This window comes from Elephas maximus, chromosome 4 (genome assembly GCF_024166365.1).
Source record: "Elephas maximus indicus isolate mEleMax1 chromosome 4, mEleMax1 primary haplotype, whole genome shotgun sequence".
NCBI lineage: Eukaryota > Metazoa > Chordata > Mammalia > Proboscidea > Elephantidae > Elephas > Elephas maximus.
Window position 1 is genome coordinate 53,632,170 of NC_064822.1, and position 23,305 is coordinate 53,655,474.

The following is a 23,305-nucleotide window of genomic DNA, read 5'->3' on the forward strand; positions in this document are numbered from 1 at the left end:
GTTCTGTCACACACGAAGTCATCACGAGTCGAAGCTGACTTGATGGCAACTAAAAACAACAAATAAGCAATGATAGGGAAATGGTTAATTACAGTTGATACATTGGAAAGAATGTTTTTAGCCAGTACAGGTTATCTGTGAAGTATGTAATGGAAGAGTATAATTTTAAAGGGAAACATGGAATGTAGAGGTATATTCAGCATACAAACAATTGTAGATTACAAAAGGTTATACAGAGGAAAAAAAATGAAGTCTATGTATTTAAATGTCTCTAGGCGGTCAAACTTTGGGTATTCTAAATTTTTTTTTTTTAACTTTCTCGTATTTTATAGCTTTTTAAACTAATGAGATACTGAACTTGCATTATCTCTATAAAATAAGGAAAAATATTTTCTGAAAGGACAGGAAGTTAGGGAGTAAGATGCTCTCCATTAAGAACCATCCATCACCCAACCCCAACCAAAAAATTAAAGGAAAAAGCATTGCATTGGACCAGTTAGTACTCTACAGGATGCAGTACAGGAAAGGGCTCTAGGGAGTGGTCTTCACCCATGCAGAGCGTCACGGGAGGCATATGTTTAGACTCAATCATATGAAATTGCTGCCATTTGACCTTTGTAGCCCACAGAAATCGCAATTTTATAGTTTTAATCTAATACTTTGATGAGATCCTCACAAATCAGTATGTCCTCAGCCCTGCAGGCCCTGAAACTGGTTTTGATGGTGTAATCAGAGGTGGTCATTCCTCGAGGAACTTGTGATAACAAACCCCCAAAGCGATAGATTATCCAGAATGTCAGTTTGGCACCAGAGGTATTTCTTTCCCATGATCAGTATACTGTTGTTTTATGCAAGACATCCCTTTCCGATGGTTGGAAACTTGAGAACTTACCATTTTGTTCACTTATTCACAAGTGGGTATTGAATTCCTACTATAACATGGCAGGCTCTGTTTTAGATTGCAGGAAAACAATGAATAGAAGGCAAGTTTTAATCAGAAAATTGCTGGATACCACGAAGCGCAGCAAAGAAATTTCAGGGCTAACTGGGACAGACACTGACCAATCAGGGTTGGAGCCAGGTTCCCAGAGGCTCTCTTTAGTTGCTGGCTTGTGGGAATAGGGATACAGAGGTCCTAGGGGTGGGTCTGGGGCAACATGGGAGGAACATGGGTGACTCAGAACTGTTAGGAAAGTACTTCAATTTTTTGACAACAAGTAAGGTTATACTAAAGAGCCCTGGAGGAGCAATGGTTAAATGTTGGGCTGCTAACCAAGAGGTTGGCAGTTCAAACCCACCAGTGGCTCCTTGGGAGAAAAGACCCAGTGATCTGCTTCTGGAAAGATTTCAGCATAGGAAATGCCACTGGACGGTTCTAACCTATCCTATAGGGTCACTATGAGTCAGAATCAACTGGATGGCACACAACAACAACAAGGTCATACTGGCATATACTAGTTGTATGTAACTTGGAAACCCTGGTGGCGTAGTGCGTAAGAGCTAACCAAAAGTTCGTCAGTTCAAATCAAAAGTTTGGCAGTTCAAATCCACCAGGCGCTCCTCGGAAACCCTATGGTGGAGTTCTACTCCATCCTTTAGGGTCACTATGATTCGGAATCCACTCAACTGCAACGGGTTTTGGGTTTTTTGGTAGGTAACTTGGTTTATAAAGGGAAAACCCTGGGAATGCACAATTTCTCTCTCAGCTCTGTGTAATTTTTATTCCGCCACGTCCAACAATCTGATTTACTACTCTGCATTTTTAACGTAAATGCTTCAGTTCTGTCATTAACCCCTCAAACTCACCTTTTACAGAAAAATCAGAATTAGAAAAATGCTTGTTTAAAGATATTGAGCCTATGAGCTTTAAGCTGCCAATAAGACAGTTATTTTATGGTAAGCTTGAAAATATTCAAGCATCTGGCCTGACAAACAGAAGTATATTTATAAGCACAATGGGGCAAAATATTTGAAATCAGTTTTGTTCCTTAAAATCTCTCATTATGTGTGCGTATATTCTTTTTTTTTTTTTTTCCTCTCACTGAATTGCTTTGATTTCAGATATTCCACTGAGGGAAGTAAAAAAACAAAAAAACTAACACTGAAATTCTAGCTGTTGGGTTTAGAAGGGAATAAAACTTGAGAAGAAAAATATATGGCCACAAAGAGGCTCTATTAATCAGGAGAAATAGACTGAGACTGATTCTCTTTATGCCTAGACTATCTTACTAAGAGGCCATTGAAGACGTAAAATGCTGAATTAAGTTAGTAATGGGGTAGGAGGCATGAGGAGGGGAAAGGGAAGAACATGGGTGGAATGGGGTGGCAATGACAAAGGCAAGCGACTGTGGTTGTGGCATCTAGGGCTGCCAACAGAGAACTATCAAAGAAAACTTTAGCAATGTCAGAATATCAATCAGAGTTGTTTCTCAGAGCTAAATAATGATTTTTTATAAAAATTCCCTGCTTAGAAGTTCTTTTTTTTTTTCCTCTCCTTACTTTGCCGGTGAATTGCCTGGCTGATATTAAAAAATACTTTAAGAAAGAAACTTTGAAGAGAAAGGAAAGCTGAACAGTAAACACCACACTTTCATCACTTGCAAGCTTTTTCACTCTTTCAGGACTTTAGGACAGTCACTAGGTGGCCTTCAGACTTGAAATTAGAATATTCTTACTTGAAGAAACTTTTTTAAGACATACTTTTTCGAGGAAAAAAGAAGTTGCTAAAAAAACAAGAAGCATTTCTTAAATTATATTTAAAGAGATTTTTATCTAATTTTCTTCTGATTCTTTTGCTAATCCAGGTTAGTCACAGCTGGAAGTGAGGTTGAGAATTTAAAAACATTAATGAAAAATCATCAGTGTGGCAGTGTACCAGAAAAGAAAATACTCAAATCCTCTGATTTTCCCTCATCATTTTTGAAACTGACAATATCAACAAAATAACTAAACCCATTTTGATTTTATAAAATGGAGTTGGCTTACTCTTTCTAACATGGCCCAAAATTTGGGGAATTACTGGCAGAGAAAGAGCAGACAAGACTGATGGCATGCATTGAATTATGCCCCCCCCCAAAATGTGTGTATTGGCTGGGCCATGATTCCCATGTTGTGTGATTTTCCTATATGTTGTAAATCCTGCCTCTGTGATGTTAATGAGGGAGGATGGGTGGCAGTTGTGTTAGTGAGGCAGGACTCAATCTACAAGATTGGATTGTGTTTTGAGGCAATCTCTTGAGATATGCAAGAGAGAAGCAAGCCTAGCATGGGGGACCTCATAGCACTAAGAAAGCAGTGCAGGGGGCAGAGTGTATCCTTTCAACTGGATATCCCTGTGCAGAGAAGCTCCTAGTCCTGGGGAGGATTGATGAGAAAGCCGACAAGGAGAGAAGGCCTTCCCTGGAGCTGACGCCCTCAATTTGGACTTTTAGCCTATTTTATTGTGAGGAAATAAACTTCTCTTTGTTAAAGCCATCCACTTGTGGTGTTTCTGTTATAATAGCGCTAGATGACTAAGACAGAATTGACTTTATGAAGATCAAAACTGAAGACAATTAGAGCTCATAATAAGTTTAGATGAAAGCTGCTGGAGACCAATATGGTTAAAGATGCTCCCCATGAGGAATTAACAGATACAAGATTCAGATTGAGTTTGGGGTGATTAAATTGGGTAGTGTTATGGATTGAATTATGTCCCCCCAAAATATCTGTAAACTTGGGTAGGTCATGATTCCCAGTATTGTGTGACTGTCTACCATTTTGTCATCTGATGTGTTATTCCTATGTGTTGTAAATCCTACCTCTATGATGTTAATGACATGTGCAAAGAGCTGGAGATGGAAAACCAAAAAGGAAGAACATGCTTGGTGTTTCTCCAGCTGAAAGAACCGAAGAAAAAATTTAAGCCTCGAGCTGCAGTAGTGAAGGATTCCATGGGGAAAATATTAAATGATGCAGGAAGCATCAAAAGAGGATGGAAGGAATACACAGAGTCATTATACCAAAAAGAATTAGTCGACGTTCAACCATTTCAAGAAGTGGCATATGATCAGGAACCGATGGTACCGAAGGAAGAAGTTCAAGCTGCTCTGAAGGCATTGGTGAAAAACAAGGCTCCAGGAATTGATGGAATATCAACTGAGATGTTTCAACAAACAGATGCAGCACTGGAGGTGCGCACTCGTCTATGCCAAGAAATGTGGAAGACAGCTTCCTGTCCAACTGACTGGAAGAATTCCATATTTATGCCTATTCCCAAGAAAGGTGATCCAATCGAATGTGGAAATTATAGAACAATATCATTAATATCACACACAAGCAAAATTTTGCTGAAGATCATTCAAAAACAGCTGCAGTAGTATATCAACAGGGAACTGCCAGAAATTCAGGCTGGTTTCAGAAGAGGATGTGGAACCAGGGGTCTCATTGCTGATGTCAGATGGATCCTGGCTGAAAGCAGAGAATACCAGGAAGATGTTTACCTGTGTTTTATTGACTATGCAAAGGCATTCGACTGTGTGGATCGTAACAAATTATGGATAACATTGTGAAGAATGGGAATTCCAGAACACTTAATTGTGCTCATGAGAAACCTTTACATAGATCAAGAGGCAGTTGTTCGGACAGAACAAGGGGATACTGATTGGTTTAAAGCAGGAAAGGTGTGCCCAGGGTTGTATTCTTTCACCATACCTATTCAATCTGCATGCTGAGGAAATAATCTGAGAAGCTGGACTATATGAAGAAGAACAAGGCATCAGTATTGGAGGAAGACTCATTAACAACCTGCGTTATGCAGATGACACAAGCTTGCTTGCTGAAAGTGAAGATGACTTGAAGCACTTATTAATGAAGATCGAAGACCACAGCCTTCAGTATGGATTGAGCTTCAACATAAAGAAAACAAAAATCCTCACAACTGGACCAATGAGCAACATCATGATAAACGGAGGAAAGACTGAAGTTGTCAAGGATTTCATTTTACTTGGATTCACAATCTATGGCCATGGAAGCAGGAGTCAAGAAATCAAAAGATGCATTGCATTGAGTAAATCTGCTGCAAAGGACCTCTTTAAAGTGTTGAAGAGCAAAGATGTCACCTAGAAGACTAAGGTGCGTCTGACCCAAGCCATGGTATTTTCAATCACATCATATGCATGTGAAAGCTGGACAATGAATAAGGAAGACCGAAGAAGAATTGATGCCTTTGAATTGTGGTGTTGGCGAAGAATATTGAATATACCATGGACTACCAAAAGAACGAATAAATCCGTCTTAGAAGAGGTACAGCCAGAATGCTCCTTAGAAGCAAGGATGGCAAGACTGCATCTTACATACTTTGGACATGTTGTCAGGAGGCATCAGTCTCTGGAGAAGGACATCATGCTTGGCAGAGTACAGGGTCAGCGGAAAAGAGAAAGACCCTCAACGAGGTGGATTGACACAGTGGCTGCAACAATGAGCTCAAGCATAACAACGATTGTAAGGATGGCTCAGGACCGGGCAGTGTTTCATTCTGTTGTGCATAGAGTCGCTATGAGCCGGAACCAACTCGATGGCACCTAACAACAACAACATGATGTTAATGAGGTGGGATTAGTGGCAGTTATTAGACTTTTTTTTTTAAATTAGACTCAGTCTACAAAAGTAATCTATAATTTAAGCCAATTTCTTTTGAGATATAAAAGAGAGACGTGAGCAGAGAGACAGGAGATTATACCATCAAGAAAGTAGTACCAGAAGAAGAGTGCTTCCTTTGGACCTGGTGTCCCTGCTCTGAGAAGCTCCTAGTCCAGGGGAAGATTGATGACAAGGACCTTCCTCCAGAGTCAGCAGAGAGAGAAAGACTTCACCTGGAGCTGATGCCTTGAATTTGGACTTCTAGCCTGCTAGACTGTGAGAGAATAAACTTCTGTTTGTTGAAGCCATCCACTTGTGGTATTTCTGTTATAACAGCATTAGATAACCAAGACAGGTGGTATATTTGGACCGGTTAAACCAAATAACCTCTTCTTCCTCCTCTGCTTGTGTAGTAGCATTTTCCCTACCTTTAAGCAGTGAGTGGGGACCCAGGGGCTAAAAATGTAGGGCAGTGCCTCAGGTTAGCTGAAGACCTTAGAAAGGTTGGGGACCAGTAAACCAGAAGACAGGATACAGGCCCACTCTGACTGGTAGTAACTTCCAAGCCTTCCGCTTTATTATTAGTGGTAGAAAATAAGAAAAGCTGGAAAATAGTTCTAAGACAAACAGGAAAACAAGACAAAATCGCTAGTACTGAAAGATTTAAAAGAAACCTTCACAATGAGAGAATTGTCAAACTCACATAGGAGGAAGAATGATCACACAAGGAAAGTGAATAAAGCAAACAGAAGATTTTAAAGGGATATTTGATGTGCCAATGTACCTAAGAAAAAATTAAAATTTAGATGGTTTAAAATAAAAAGAAACCAAAAGACAAGTTCAATAACAGAACTAAGATAGCTGAAAAACAAATTATTTCTAGCTGAGGAATCCTCCAAAAACACAGTGCAAGAGCCAAGGGAAGGAGAGTATGTAGTATGACTATGAAGGAGAGTATGAGTAAGAGTCAGAATAACAGAATGAAATACTCCGTTTCCATCTAATAAGAATCCAGGAGAGAGAATAAGTAGTATGAAAAGTAGACAACAACCAAAGAAATAAAAAGAATAAAATGTCCAGACCCTGGAAAAGATGTTATTGTTGTTAGGTGCCATCGAATTAGTTCTGACTCATACAGACCTTACGTACAACTGAATAAAACACTGCCCAGTCCTGCACCATCCTCACAATCATTGCTGTGTTTAAGCCCATTGTTGCAGCCACTGTGTCAATCCATCTCATTGAGAGCCTTCCCCTTTTTTGATGAACCTCTACTAACCAAGCATGATGTCCTTCTCCAGGGACTGGTCCTTTCTGATAACATATTCAGAGTATGTGAGAAAAGTCTTGCCATTGTTGCTTCAAAGGGACATTATGGCTGTACTTTTTCCAAGGCAGATTTGTTCTTTCTTCTGGCAGTCCATGGTATATTCAATATTCTTCACCAATACCATTAATTCAAAGACATCAATTCTTCCTCGGTTTTCCTTATTCATTGTTCAGCTTTCACATGCATATGAGGCAATTGAAAATACCATGGCTTGGGTTAGGTGCACCTTAGTCCTCAAAGTGACATCTTTGCTTTCTAACACTTTGAAGAGGTCTTGTGCAGCAGATTTTCTCAGTGCAACACACTGTCTGACTTCTTGACTGCTGCTTCCATGGGCATTGATTGTGGATCCAACTAAAGCAAAATTCTTGACAACTTCAGTATTTTCTCTGTTTACCATGATGTTGCCTATTGGTCCAGTTGTGAAGATTTAGTTTTCCTTATGTTGAGGTGTAATTCATACTGAAGGCTGTGGTCTTCGATCTTCATTAATAAGTGCTCGAAGTCATCTTCTGATGCTTCATTCTTCTTTGTATTGTCCATCTTCTCAGATTATTTGTTCAGCAAACAGATTTTAAACTCCACAATATCCCCTTGTTCTGTATGAACAGCTGCTTCTTGGTCTATGTATAGATTCTACATGAGCACAATTAAGTGTTCTGGAATTCCCATTCTTCACAACGTTATCCATAATTTGTTACGACCCACAATTTGTTATGATCTACATAGTGGAATGCCTTTGCAGAGCCAATAAAACACAGATAAACATCTTTCTGGGGATTCTTTTCTTTCAGCCAAGATACATCTGACATGGCAATGTTCCACATCCTCTTCTGAGTCCCGCTTGATTTCTGGCAGTTTCCTGCTGATGTGCCACTGTGACTGCTTTTGAATAATCTTCAGCAAAATTTTACTTGAGTGTGATAATGACATTGTTTGATAATTTCCACAGTCTGTTGGATCACCTTTCTTTGGAGTGGGCACAAATAAGGATCTCTTTCAGTCAGTTGGTCAGGTAGCTGTCTTCCAAATTTCTTGGCATGGACAAGTGAACATCTCCAGTGCTGCATCCATTGTTGAAACATCTCAGTTGGTATTCCATCAATTCCTGGAGCCTGATTTTTTGCCATGCCTTCCGTGCAGTCTGGACGTCTTCGTTCAATACCATTAGATCTTGATCATATACTACCTCCTAAAATGTTGAACATTGAACAATTCTTTTTGGTACATTGACTCTGTGTATTCCTTCCATCCTCTTTTGATGCTTTAATGTGTTGTTCAATATTTTGCCCATACAATCCTTCAATATTGCAACTCGAGACTTGAATTTTTTCCTCAGTTCTTTTGTATTGAGAAATGTTGAGCATGTTCTTCCTTTTTGGTTTTCTAACTGCAGGTTTTTGCACATTTCATTATAATACTTTACTTTGTCTTCTTGAGCCACCCTTTGAAATCTTCTGTTCACATCTTTTACTTCATCTTCTGTTACACTTGCTTTAGGTACTCTATGTTCAAGGGCAAGTTTCAAAGTTTTTTTGACATCCGTTTTGATCTTTTCTTTGTTTTCTGTCCTTTTAATGGCCTGCTTTCTTCATGTATGATGTCCTCCCACAACTCATCTGATTTTTGGTCATTAATGTCCAGTGTGTCAAATCTATTCTTGAGATTGTCTCTAAATACAGGTGGGATATAATCATGGTCATATTTTGGCTCTTGTGAACTTGTTTTAATTCCCTTTATCTTCAACTTGAACTTGCATGTGAGCAATTGATGGTCTGTTTTGCAATTGGCCTCTGGCCTTGTTCTGACCGGTGATATTGAGCTTTTCCATTGTCTCTGTCCACGGATATAGTCGATTCGATTCCTGTGCATTCCATCTGATGAGGTTCATGTGTATAGTGGCCATTTATGTTGTTGAAAAAAGGTATTTGCAATGAATGAGTCATTGGTCTTGCAAAATTCTATCATGCTACCTCCAGAGTCGTTTCTATCATCTACGCCATATTTTCCAACTACTAATCCTTCTTCTTTATTTCCATACTTTGGCATTCCAATTGCCAGTGATTATCAATGCATTTTGATTGCATGTTTAGTCAAATTCAGGCTGCAGAAGTTGGTAAAAACCTTCAATGTTTTCATCTTTTGTACTAGGGGGTGGTGTATAAATTTGATAATAGTCCATTTAACTTATCTTCCTGTAGGCATATGGATATTATCCTGTCACCAACAGTATTGTCCTTCAGGATAGATACTGAAATGTTCTTTTTGATGATGAACGTGACACTATTCCTCTTCAATTTGTCATTTCTGGCATAGTAGGCCGTATGATCGTCCAATTCAAAATGGCCAATACTAGTACATTTTAGCTCCCTAATGCCTAGGATATCATTCTTTACACATTCAATTTCAGTTTTGGTGATTTCCAATTGCCCTGGGTTTGTATTTTGTACATTCCACGTTCTGATTATTGATGGATGTTTGCAGCTGTTTCTTCTATATTGAGCCATGCCACATCAACAAATGAAGATCTTGAAAACTTTGCTACATCCACATCATTAAGGTCAACTCTACTTTGAGGAGGTAGCTCTTCCCCATTCATATTTTCAGTGCCATCCAACCTGAGGGGTTCATCTTCCAGCATTGTATCAAAGTTCTGCTGCTATTCATCAGGTTTTCACTGGTCAATTTTTTTGGAATTAGACTGCCAGGTCCTTCTTCCCAGTCTGTCTTAGTCTAGAAGCTCCACTAAAACCTGTCCACCATGGGTGACCCTGCTGGTATTTGAAATATCCGTGGCAGAGCTTCTAGCATCACGGCAACATGAAAGCCACTATAGTACAGCACACTGACCGATGAGTGGTGGACAAATGATATGACCTGAAGAATAAAAGCGTTCATCAAGTACAGAGCAAGGTGATTGGATAAAGATTTCCATATAGTCACATCATGGAAAAAAATAAAGAGAAAAGTGACAAAATCTTTCAGAGAGGTTTAAAAAAAAAACCTATTATATACAAAGAAAATATAATCACAGTAGTGCAGTACTTTTTACTGGTAACAAAGAATGCTTGTTGTTAGCTGCTGTGGAATAGGCAAATGATGCTAGGTGATCAATATCTTGTTTTAAAGAAACGTGGTTTGGAACCTAAAATCACATGTACAGCCAAATTATTATTTAAGTATGAAGGCAAAGTATACACATATTAGATATGTATGAACTCATAAAACCTACCACTCACATAACATTTTTGAAAGAATTACTTGCATGCTTAATCCAGCAACACCACTAATGAATCAAATAAGAAAGAAGAAGTAGGATACAGGAAACAGTGGTGTATAAAAAGCAAAAAACAAACTGGTACAACTTATATTTATGCCCAAATAATACTTGATGGCTAGTGTTAAAAAGGATTTTAATAACATTATAACACTAAAACTTCATATGTATCAATGTTGGAAGCAATGGGGGTGAAGGTGCATATGTTTGTGTGCAGCGGGGAACATATCTCTAAAAGACTGTGAAAATATAAAATTATATCTGGAGCCCTGGTGGTTAAGAGCTCAGGCTGCTAATCAACAGTTTGGAAGTTCAAATCCACTAGCTGCTCCTTGAAACATATACTTAATATATACGAAATTGCATAAGTAATTAAATATACATGTTAAAATTTTAAGAGTAATAGCTAGAAGTACTGAAAAAGGTCTTACAACTTCAAGCTACTAGAGGAAAAGCTGCCAAATAAAGAAAATACAATCAATCCATCAAATAGGAAGAAAGCATAGTTAATAGAAATCATGACACGAAGTGACAAGAATAAATCCAAACATATTGGTAATCACAATAAATGTAAATGGATTCCATTTTTCTATTGAATGCCAGAGACTCACAATTTTAATAAGAGACATGCCCAAGAAAATGAACAAATGGGGTTCCATTTGTAGTATGATGTGTTAAGTTATTTGGATACTACCTGCCCACCCCCTGGCTAAATGAAAAAAACCAAAAAATTCTGATTAAAGCGCAAAAGAACATCTTAAATTATTGATGAGTAAGATAGAAAAACGTTGTTGTTAGGTGCCGTTGAGTCGGCTCTGGCTCATAGCGACCCTATGCACAACAGAATGAAACACTGCCTGGTCCTGAGCCATCCTTACAACCATTGTTATGCGTGAGCTCATTGTTGCAGCGACTGTGTCAATCCACCTCGTTGAGGGTCTCCTCTTTTCTGTTGACCCTGTACTCTGCCAAGCATGATGTCCTTCTTCAGAGACTGATCCGTCCTGACAACATGTCCAAAGTGTGTAAGATGCAGTCTTGCCATCCTTGCTTCCAAGGAGCATTCTGGCTGTACTTCTTCTAAGACAGATTTATTCGTTCTTCTGGCAACCCATGGTATATTCAATATTCTTCGCCAACACCACAATTCAAAGGCATCAATTCTTCTTCGATCTTGTTTATTCATTGTCCAGCTTTCACATGCATATGATGTGATTGAAAATACCATGGCTTGGGTCAGGCACACCTTAGTCTTCAAGGTGACATCTTTGCTCTTCAGCACTTTAAAGAGGTCCTTTGCAGCAGATTTACTCAATGCAATGCATCTTTTGATTTCTTGACTCCTGCTTCCATGGCCATAGATTGTGAATCCAAGTAAAATGAAATCCTTGACAACTTCAATCTTTTCTCCGTTTATCATGATGTTGCTCATTGGTCCAGTTGTGAGGATTTTTGTTTTCTTTATGTTGAGGTGCAATCCATACTGAAGGCTGTGGTCTTCGATCTTCATTAATAAGTGCTTCAAGTCATCTTCACTTTCAGCAAGCAAGCTTGTGTCATCTGCGTAACGCAGGTTGTTAATGAGTCTTCCTCCAATCCTGATGCCTTGTTGTTCTTCGTATAGTCCAGTTTCTCAGATTATTTCCTCAGCATGCAGATTGAATAGGTATGGTGAAAGAATACAAGGCGCACACCTTTCCTGCTTTAAACCAATCAGTATCCCCTTGTTCTGTCCGAACAACTGCCTTTTGATCTATGTAAAGCTTCCTCATGAGCACAGTTAAGTGTTCTGGAGTTTCCATTCTTCGCAATGTTATCCGTAATTTATTATGAGCCACAGTCGAATGCCTTTGCATAGTCAATAAAACACAGGTAAACATCTTCCTGGTATTCTCTGCTTTCAGCCAGGATCCATCTGACATCAGCAATGATATCCCTGGTTCCACATCCTCTTCTGAAACCAGCCTGAATTTCTGGCAGTTCCCTGTCGATATACTACTGCAGCTGTTTTTGAATGATCTTCAGCAAAATTTTGCTTGTGTGTGATATTAATGATATTGTTCTATAATTTCCACATTCGATTGGATCACCTTTCTTGGGAATAGGCATAAATATGGATCTCTTCCAGTCAGTTGGACAGGAAGCTGTCTTCCACATTTCTTGGCATAGACGAGTGCGCACCTCCAGTGCTGCATCTGTTTGTTGAAACATCTCAGTTGATATTCCACCAATTCCTGGAGCCTTGTTTTTCACCAATGCCTTCAGAGCAGCTTGAACTTCTTTCTTTGGTACCATTGGTTCCTGATCATATGCCACTTCTTGAAATGGTTGAACGTCGACTAATTCTTTTTGGTATAGTGACTCTGTGTATTCCTTCGATCTTCTTTTGATGCTTCCTGCATCATTAATATTTTCCCCATGGAATCCTTCACTACTGCAGCTCGAGGCTTGAATTTTTTCTTCAGTTTTTTCAGCTTGAGAAATACTGAGCGTGTTCTTCCTTTTTGGTTTCCCATATCCAGCTCTTTGCACATGTTATTATAATGCTTTGCTTTGTCTTCTCGAGCTGCCCTTTGAAATTATCTGTTCAGTTCTTTTACTTCATCAATTCTTCCTTTTGTTTTAGCTGCTTGACGTTCGAGAGCAAGTTTCAGAGTCTCCTCTGACATCCATTTTGTTTTTTTCTTTCTTTCCTGTCTTTTCAATGACCTCTTGCTTTCTTCATGTATGATGTCCTAGATGTCATTCCACAACTCCTCCTGTCTTCGGTCACCAGTGTTCAATGCATCAAATCTATTCTTAAGATGGTCTGTAAATTCAGGTGGGATATATTCAAGGTCTTATTTTGGCTCTCGTGGACTTGCTCTGATTTTCTTCAGTTTCAGCCTGAACTTGCATATGAGCAATTGATGGTCTGTTTCACAGTTGGCCCCTGGCCTTGTTCTAACTGATGATATTGAGCTTTTCCATTGTCTCTTCCCACAGATGTAGTCAATTTGATTTCTGTGTGTTCCAACTGGCGAGGTCCATGTGTATAGTTGTCGTTTATGTTGGTGAAAGAAGGTATTTGCAATGAAGTCCTCGGTCTTGCAAAATTCTATCATTCGATCTTCAGGATTGTTTCTATCACCAAGGCCATATTTTCCAACTATTGATCCTTCTTCTGTGTTTCCAACTTTTGCATTAAAATCACCAGTAATTATCAATGCATCCTGATTGCATGTTCGATCAATTTCAGACTGCAGCAGCTGATAAAAATCTTCTGTTTCTTCATCTTTGGCCCTAGTGGTTGGTGGCTATATTTGAATAATAGTCATATTAACTGGTCTTCTGTGTAGGTGTATGGATATTATCCTATCATTGACAGCATTGTACTTCAGGATAGATCTTGAAACATTCTTTTTGACGATGAATGCAGCACCATTCCTCTTCAAGTTGTCATTCCCAGCATAGTAGACTATATGAAAAACATTACAGGCCAAATTTTGTAAAAAGCAGGAACCCAGAGAGGTAAGTGGAGGCTAGAAACTCCATTTATATTAAAGGTATTTGCCAAGCAAGAAATCTTAAAATTTCATGGACTCAGCGGGAACAAGTGAGAGCAATCAATGTCCAGGGCTCTAATAAGAGGCCTTTCACCATAAAACTCAGTTTCTTAAAGGTTATACCTTCAGAATAAGGATAAGCAAATCCAAGTCCTTGACACGCAAGAGACTGCAAAGTTATTTTTCTTGGCATTGAGAGGAGCAGGGTATTTGGGGGAAACTGTCTCTGAGAAGCAATAACCATGCTGGCCCTCAGACAGATGGGCAGCCCCAAATCATACCATTTAGATGGTCTGAAAGTAAAACTTGAATGAATAAATTTCATTTAAATATGTAATGTCCCTAGGTGCCTGGCAAAAGAAAATGCAAATCCTCTCTGGAGAAAAATGCTTTTATTCCAGTTCTTAAAGATTCCCTCAGACAATTTTTCACGTCTTCATAGCTGTGAAAGAATAAATTTCTGTTGTTTTAAGCCACCCGGTTTGTGATACTTGGTTATGGCAGCCCTAGGAAACAAACAAACAAAAAAAACACTAGAAATAGAAATGAAACATCTAACTTCCTCTAATAAGAAACCTGGTGGCGTAATGGTTAAGTGCTACAGCTGCTAGCCAAAGGGTCGGCAGTTAACTCTACGGCAGTTCCACTCTATCCTATAGGGTCGCTATGAGTCGGAATCGACTCGATGGCACTGGGGTGGGTAATAAAAAACCAAAAAAACATGTTTCCATCAAGTTGATTCCGACTCATAGAGACCCTATAGGACAGACTAGAACTGCCTCATAGGGTTTCCAAGGAGTGGCTGGTGAATCCGAACTGCTGAACTTTTTATTAGCAGCCAAGCTCTTAATCACCACACCACCAGGCCTCCAGCTGCCTAGTAGTGGAGAGAAAATGGAATGATAAATATAACTTTACCATCAAAGAGAAATGAAGACATACAGACACATAAAAACTGGTAAACGAATGTCCCTAGCAGCATTATTCATAATGGCTGAAACTGGAAACAACCCAACTGTCCATCAACTGATGAATATATAAATAAAATGTGGTATAGCCATACAACAAAATATGATTAGAAAATAAAAAGAACTGAAGTACTGATATATGCTTTAACATGGATGAACCTTAAGTACATGCTAAGGGAAAGAAGTCAGTCACAAAGTACCATATATTGTCTGATTCCATTTATATGAAATAGGCAAAACTATGGTTAAACACATGTGAATCCTCGAAGGTATTAATCCCAAACCTGCATAACATATCACAGTTGGATGATTGAATTGCAGCCATGACACATTTATTTCCTTATTTCCTCAAGGTTATGAGAAGTGGTACAAACCAAGAATCTTGAGTAATACAAATTTTATTTTACTTTCTGAGTGATAAAACTGTTATCATGTTCAAAATGAAACATCATTTTAAAAGAAGACCAGAAAGGAAAGATAACCTCGAACAAATGAACAAACAGAAAGCACAAACTAAGATAGTATATCTAAACACAATTATATTAGTTACTGCATTAAATGTATTGGGCTAAATTATCTAATTAAAAGACAAAAATAGTAAAAAAAAAAAAAAGATTATATTCTCTTTACAAAAATTTACAAAACAAGAACGATAGACAAATCCATAGTAATAATGAAAAATCTTAATACTATTTTCAACAATTGATACTCAAAATTTACACAACAAATCACATTGACCTAATGTAAATTTTGCACATGTCATTATAATACTTTGTCTTCTCAAGCTGCCCTTTGAAATCTTCTGTTCAGTTCTTTTACTTCATTGATTCTTCCTTTTGCTTTAGCTGCTTGATGCTCAAGAGCAAGTCTCAGAGTCTCCTCTGACATCCATCTTGGTCTTTTCTTTCTTTCCTGTCTTTTCAGTGACCTCTTGCTTTCTTCATGGATGATGTCCTTGATGTCATTCCACAACTCATCTGGTCTGCGGTCACTACTGTTCAATGTGTCAAATCTATTCTTGAGATGGTCTGTAAATTCAGGTGGGATATACTCAAGGTCATATTTTGGCTCTCGTGGACTTGCTCTGATTTTCTTCAGTTTCACCTTGAACTTGCATACGAGCAATTGATGGTCTGTTCCACAGTCAGCCCCTGGCCTTGTTCTGACTGATGATATTGAGCTTTTCCATCGGCTCTTTCCACAGATGTAGTCAATTTGATCCCTGTGTATTCAGTCTGGTGAGGTCCATGTGTATAGTTGCCGTTTATGTTGGTGAAAGAAGTTATTTGCAATGAAGAAGTCATTGGTCTTGCAAAATTCTATCATTCAAGCCCCAGCATTTTTTCTATCACCAAGGCTGTATTTTCCAACTATTGATCCTTCTTCTTTGTTTCCAACTTTTGCATTCCAATTGCCAGTAATTATCAATGGATCTTGATTGCATGTCTGAGCAATTTCAGACTGCAGCAGTTGATAAAAATCTTCTATGTCTTCATCTTTGGCCCTAGTGGTTGGTGTGTAAATTTGAATAATAGTCGTATTAACTGGTCTTCCTTGTAGGCGTATGGATATTATCCTATCACTGACAGCATTGTACTTCAGGATAGATTTTGAAACATTCTTTTTGATGATGAATGCAACAACATTCCTCTTCAAGTTGTCATTCCCAGCGTAGTAGACTATATGATTGTCCGATTCAAAATGGCCAATACCAGTCCATTTCAGGTCACTAACGCCTAGGATATCGATGTTTATGCGTTCCATTTCATTTTTGATGGTTTCCAATTTCCCTAGATTCATACTTGGTACATTACAGGTTCCGATTCTTAATGGATGCTTGCAGCTGTTTCTTCTCATTTTGAGTCGTGCCACATCAGCAAATGAAGGTCCCGGAAGCTTTACTCCATCCACGTCATTAAGGTCGACTCTACTTTGAGGAGGCAGCTCTTCCCCAGTCATCTTTTGAGTGCCTTCTAACCTGGGGGGCTCATCTTCCAGCACTATATCAGACAACGTTCTGCTGCTATTCATAAGGTTTTCACTGGCTAATGGTTTTCAGAAGTGGACTGCCGGGTCCTTCTTCCTCATCTGTCTTAGTCTGGAAGCTCAGCTGAAACCTGTCCTCCATGGGTGACCCTGCTGCTATCTGAATACCAGTGGCATAGTTTCCAGCATCACAGCAACACACAAGCCCCCACAGTAAGATAAACTGACAGACATGTGGGGGACCTGGTGATAGACACCTACATTTAAACTTTACAGTGACCCTTCTGGTATTTGAAATACTGGTGGTATAGCTTCCAGCATCATAGCAACACACAAGTCACCATATCACTACCAACTGGCAGACAGGGTCACTCATGGTGGATAGGTTTCAGTGGAGCTTCCAGACTAAGACAGATTAGGATGAAAGGCCTGGCAATCTACTTCTGAACAGGAAAGAGTAGAACTGCCCCACAGGGTTTCCAGGGAGTGGCTGGTGTAATTGAACTGCTGAACTTTTGGTAGCAGCTGAGCTCTTAACCACCTCACCACCAGGGCCCTTCCAAAAATGAGCCAATGAAAATGGATCACAACAGAATATTGTCCAATGTAGTGCTGGAAGATGAGCCCCCTAGGTTGGAAGGCATTGTACAATAGAGGCAACGATGGACTTAAACCCCCCCAAAACCAAACCTGTTGACTTTGAGTCGATTCCCACTCATATTGACCCTATAAACATACCAACAATCATGAAGATGGTGCAGGACCGGGTAACATTTCATTCCATTATATGGCAACTAACAACTAACAACAATAAACTAACAACAATAAACTTTACAGACTAAGAGACTATCATAATGTAGAAACACTGAGTGCTCCCCCCCGCCTTTTTTCTGAGTTTTACCTGAATCTAGGGAACCAAGTTTTGATATTGATTACAATAGAATATATGTTTATCTTATTTTAAATCTAACAGGAGGGGAGAATAAAAAGTATGCTTAAAAGATAAGGATGTTAAAAACCCTGTTCATATTGGAATGTGTTGTTTTGATTTTTATGTACCAGATAAATACAGGTTTGAATATTCATCGGAACTAAGCGAGTGCTTTTAAAATTAAGTTTGCAGCCTTTGTTAAAATAGATTGGTAGTTATCCAGAGAAGAACCAAGATGGGAGTTCTACCAAAGTAGCAAATTTGAATTTCTCATAAGCAGAGAAGGCTGTGTTATGCCTTGTGAATCAAGGAGACAAAGTACAAGGGTTTTGATGCAGCTAAGGATGAACAGAGTCCAAGTCAGATTGCAGGGGTGGAACTGGCAAGAGCTCTCTCTCTCAGACTAGTGGTGTGGGCAGGCCACAGGCCAGTGATTGACCTAGGGGGCCTGAGGCCTTGGGAAAGTGCTGCCCCAGAAGAGTGCAGGGCAGCCTATCAGCTTATCATATCAAACAAGCTGAATGGCCTTGGTGATGCAGAAAACAGGCTTCTCACTGTGTAGAACCCTCAATGTGAACTTGATCCATGACTGCTGACAATCTAAACACAGCACAATTAAAATCAGCAATTGTTACCATTTTGGAATTTAACTTTTTCTTTCCCCTCATAGAGGAGTAGATACTTGTGTCTATTTAAATTACCAAAAAAGTTATTTGCTCAAGCAAAAAAAAAAAAAAAGATGATTTTTAAGTGAAACCTGTATCATTAGATTTTTCATTGGGTGGGGAGTGAGAGCTGATGGGGGTGGAGAAAAACAGTAAAGTTTAAATAAAAAAAAGAAAGAAAAATCGGTACCCAGATATAGCTGGAGTTCATATTTTGATGTATTTTCTTTCAGATTTTTCTATGCCTATTAAAAAAAAAAATTACTGTAGTGAAATATATACAACAAAAGCATTTGCCATTTCAACCACTTTATGTGTACAGTTCAGTGACTTTAATTACGTTCACCATGTTGTACAACCATTATTGGTACCTGTTTCTACATTTTTTCATCACCCTTCACAGAAGCTCAGTCTGTGCATATTTTTAAACACAAGTGATATTATACTAATATACTGTATATACAATTAATACATTTTAAATGTTTTTATTTAACATTTTATCATAAACATTTTCCATGTCATAATTTTCTTTTTTTTAAACATGTAAAGACTGCATAACATTTCATCGTATTGATGCACCATCCTTTAAATGTCCAACAATAGGTGATTGGTTAAATAGATTTGTTCTCGTTTTTTACTTTTATCAGTGATAAAGCCGTGAATGCCGTTGTGTCTAAATCTTTGCATTTTGGGTTCTTTCTTTCTTTTGTAATTCATTTTTTTATGTTGCTTGCCTATTTATCTAATGGATGTCTCAAGTTTTGTTTTTTAAATTGATGTAACTTAAAATTGTTTGATGTATAGCCCTTCATCATGCTTATTGCAGACCTTTGCCTATCTTTACATTTTGGGTAGTTAAATCTATGCCTTTTATCCTTGGCAAATTTTCCATTACTTTTAAGCTTAGAATATCCTTATTTAGAGAACAGATAAGTAAAAGCTCAAGGCATGAAAATGTAACATCTTTAATTTATCTGCAATGAGTTTTAATATGTGACGAAAGTATACATTGATTTTTTTTTTCCCCCAAATAACTAGCTCTATTTATTCTGGGCAAATCAGTCCTGCGTATATACAGTCTTAATTCAGTTTTTAGCTTAATACTCAGTACGTGCTTAATTTATGTTGCTGAAAGGAACCTTTAAGTAGAACTTGAGTCTTTATTTTCTGTTGCTTCTGAAGCCTAGCTATACCCTGGTTTTTGGTTTCCACAAAACACTTTCGATTATCCTTTTAAAGTATTTCTCTTGTTGGCTTAAGTTACTGTGATTTCTTTCATTTGTAACCAGAGGTTCTGAATAACATAGCTCATCTTATCTAAGAAGGCCTGTTCAGTTCTAATTTGCATTGGTTTATTTCAGAGGGAGAGCCTTTCCATTCACATTGGTCAAGCTGGTGTCCAGATTGGGGATGCTCTTTGGGAACTCTATTGCCTGGAACATGGAATCCAGTCAGATGGTGTCGTCCTTGACACTAAAATTGATCAATTAGAAAATGCTAAAATGGAGCCTACGAATGCACCTTTCAATAACTTCTTCTGTGAGACAAGAGCTGGGAAGTATGTGCCCAGAGCTCTCTTCGTGGACCTGGAACCAACTGTTATAGGTAATGTAAGTTTTAAATTCTAGTGTACTCAACCAGGTCCACAGTCAAAGCAAACAAACAAGTCAAGTATCAGTGGGTGGGATTATCAGATTGTACTAATCTATCTGAATCAAATCATTTAGACTTTTCCCAAATGCAGAGGATCGGTCAATGGCCATTTAGGTGATTAGCATAACAAACATACCCAAAGGGAAGATTGGTTAGCTTTTTTTTTCTGGGTGATGAAACTAATTAAAACCATAGTAATTTCTTCATATACATCTAATGGAACAGGACATGAAATCTCTTCCTAGATTAGAGAGCTAGTTGCTACTGGCAAAGAATCTGAACGTTTGGCATTACTTGTTTATAAAGAATAAAATATTTGAGAATAATTCTAAAGAAGCAAGGAGCCAAATACATCTTCTAATTGTGGGGAAGATCAATGCTATTTTATAATTATTAATGGCAGACTTTGTAGTATATTGCATAAAAACTCTTGAAATACAGCTAGAAAAATACTGGAGACAGAAGGGGTCTTATTGACTTAAGGGAAAAGCTAGAGAGAAGGGTTGATTTGGGTTTGATACTATATGTTGTTATTGTCATTAGCTGCCCTTGAGTCAGCCCCCCAACTCATGACGACCCCATGCACAGAGGAACAAAATGCTGCCTGGTCCTGTGCCATCCCCAACGATCTGTTATGGATTGGACCTTTGTGATCCACAGGGTTTTCATTGGCTGCTTTTTGGAAGTTGATCAGCAGGCCTTTCTTCCTAGTCTGTCTTAATCTGGAAGGTTTACTGAAACCTGTTCAGCATCATAGCAAAATGCAAGCCTCAACTGACAAACAGGTGATGGAATAAAACCCGGGTCTTCCGCATGGAAGGCAAGAACTCTACAGCTGGACCACCAATGTCTAGTTAATTATGGCTGTATAACAAACCAGCCCAAAACTTAGTGGTTTAAAACAATAACATTTCTATTTTGTTCACAAATCTGAAATTTGGGCAGGGCTCAGAGAGGACCACTTTTCTCTGTTGCATGTAGTGTTAGCTAAGGTGGCTCAGGGATCCACTTTCAAAGTGGCTTATTCACATGACTAGCAAGTTGGTGCTGGCTGTTGACTGATAGCTGACCTAGCACTATGGGTGAGGCCTTGTTCTCTCCTGATGTGAGTCTCTGAATGGGCTACTTGGCTGGGTTTCAAGAACAAGCATCCCATGAGAACAAGGAAGAAGTGCATGGCATTTTTATAACCTAGCCTTCGAAGTTAAATAGTATCACTTCAGCTGTTCTTTATGGTTGGAACAGTTACAAATATCCACCCAGGGAGGGGATGTAGACCCTACCTCTTGATGTGGGAATAGCAAGGTCCTGGAAGAACACATGAGGTAAAAGATGTTTTTGTGAACTTCTATGGAAAATACAGTCTGTTCATACTATATTGGAGTTCATTTCCTAGCTAGAACAGAGACAGGATCATTTAACAAACTGATGGAGAAAGTAGATTGATGTCAATATGAATCAAAAGACAAACAGTTTTATTAAAAGTTTGAAGTTAAGAATTATTGAGGTCAAGATGCATATATACAGAGTCAGTATTAACTGCAAGATGTGAAATAATAAAATGTAAGTTAGTATTGATAACTTTAAGAACATGTCAGACTAATATGGAGGCTAAGAGAGGTTGTCTTATATAACCTACATTGTATTCTGACTTGAGCTATAAGGGCCTTAAGAGAACATCTGAGTTTCCTTTACAAACTGGAGTTTGTAACTGTGAACTTCAGCTGGAGTTGGGTGTCCCAGAAACCCAGGCAGGGTGGGACGTGTCCCCTGTGGGTTTTGGTAAATGTAGCTGATGAAGCAATGTGAGAAGCTATGTCCTAGTATTACTGAGATTGTAGATTTTTAAAATTTGTGTCAATCCAAAAAACTAAGAAAATAGATTTAAGGATTAGGGTTAGAAGTTGAGGAAATCAGAGGAGAGATAAATGGCAGACAAAGACTGGGAGAAGTTCCCTGATTGTCCAGAACATAGCCTGAAGGGAAGGTTGAATAAGAGTCCTGAGCTGATTAAGACAAAGAGGCAGAGTGTTTCAGAATTCAGGGAGAAGGCACTTATTTTCCCTGTTTTATTCAACAAATAAGAAAGCGTCATATGTGTAAATGTGTTAGGTTCCATTCTTGACACTGGAAATATATGTATGTGTATGTGTATGTGTATGTGTATGTGTATGTGTATGTGTATGTGTATGTGTATGTGTATGTGTATGTGTATGTGTATGTGTATGTGTATGTGTATGTGTATGTGTATGTGTATGTGTATGTGTATGTGTATGTGTATGTGTATGTGTATATGTATATGTATGTGTATATATATAAGGAGTTCTGTTGGCAACGGTTAAGTGCTCGGCTGTTACCAAAAAGTCAGTGGCTCGAATCTACTAAGCTGCTCCGTGGGAGAAAGATGTGGCAGTCTGCTTCCATCAAGATTACAGACTAGATAGCAATGGGTTTGGTTTTGGCTATATATACGTATATGAGGTTTAAGGATTAGGATATAATCTGTGTCCTCATGATGCAGCCTACATTCTAGTGGGGTGGAGACCACTAAAAACAAAATAAATAGATGTCCAATGGTGATAAGTGGAATAGAGAAAAATAAAGCAGGGTGATGGAAATAACGAAATATTGTGTATGTTTGTGTATGGTAAGGGGAGGTGGGATTATCGCTTTTTCTATAGGGTTGTTAAGGAAGGGCTTACTGAGAAGGTGTCTTTTGTAGGGATCTAAAGGAAATGAGGCATGAGCCTTCTATGGAAGAGATCAGAAAAGTCTATGTGGACAAAGTGCTATTCCATCTGAGTCTTGAAGAGTGGGTGGGAAGATTTTAAGAGTTCACAGGTGAGAGAAAGAAAATCATGAGCGAAGGCACATTCAGAGAACTGAGTGTTTTTTTTTTTTTTTGCCTTGAACATGGGGAGTGTGTTGATATAGAGGAGTCATAGGAGGTTTAAACGGTAATGGAGGTAGATCATAGGGTCTTCTTGAATAAGGCGTTTGATCTGAATTTGATAGGAAATGGGGGGCCACTGAAGATTTTGGTGCAGGAAGAAGTCAGGTTTAGAATGTGGTTAAGAGGTCGGCTGCTAACCAAAAGGTTTGTAGTTTGAATTCACCAGCTGTTCCTTGGAAACCCTATGGGGCAGTTCTACTCTGTTCTGTATGGTCGCTATGAGTAGTAATCTACTTGATGGTAACTTTTTTTTAAGATTAATGTCAGAGGCTTAATTCTTTCATTAATAAGTTAAATTCAGTAATTGATAGAACATTTATTTAGCACCAGGTGGTGTAGTGATTAAGAGCTATGGCTGCTAACCAAAAGGTCTGGAGT

General features: G+C 38.6%; 1 protein-coding gene across 1 annotated transcript in view; it reads left to right on the plus strand.

Moving 5' to 3' along the window:
• Positions 1-23,305, plus strand: part of TUBAL3 (tubulin alpha like 3) — a 38,166-nt gene that overhangs the window by 2,313 nt on the left and 12,548 nt on the right. Inside the window, exon 2 of the mRNA XM_049884805.1 lies at positions 19,683-19,926. Within this exon, the coding sequence (XP_049740762.1) occupies positions 19,683-19,926 (244 nt within the window). The remainder of the gene's footprint in view (positions 1-19,682; positions 19,927-23,305) is intronic.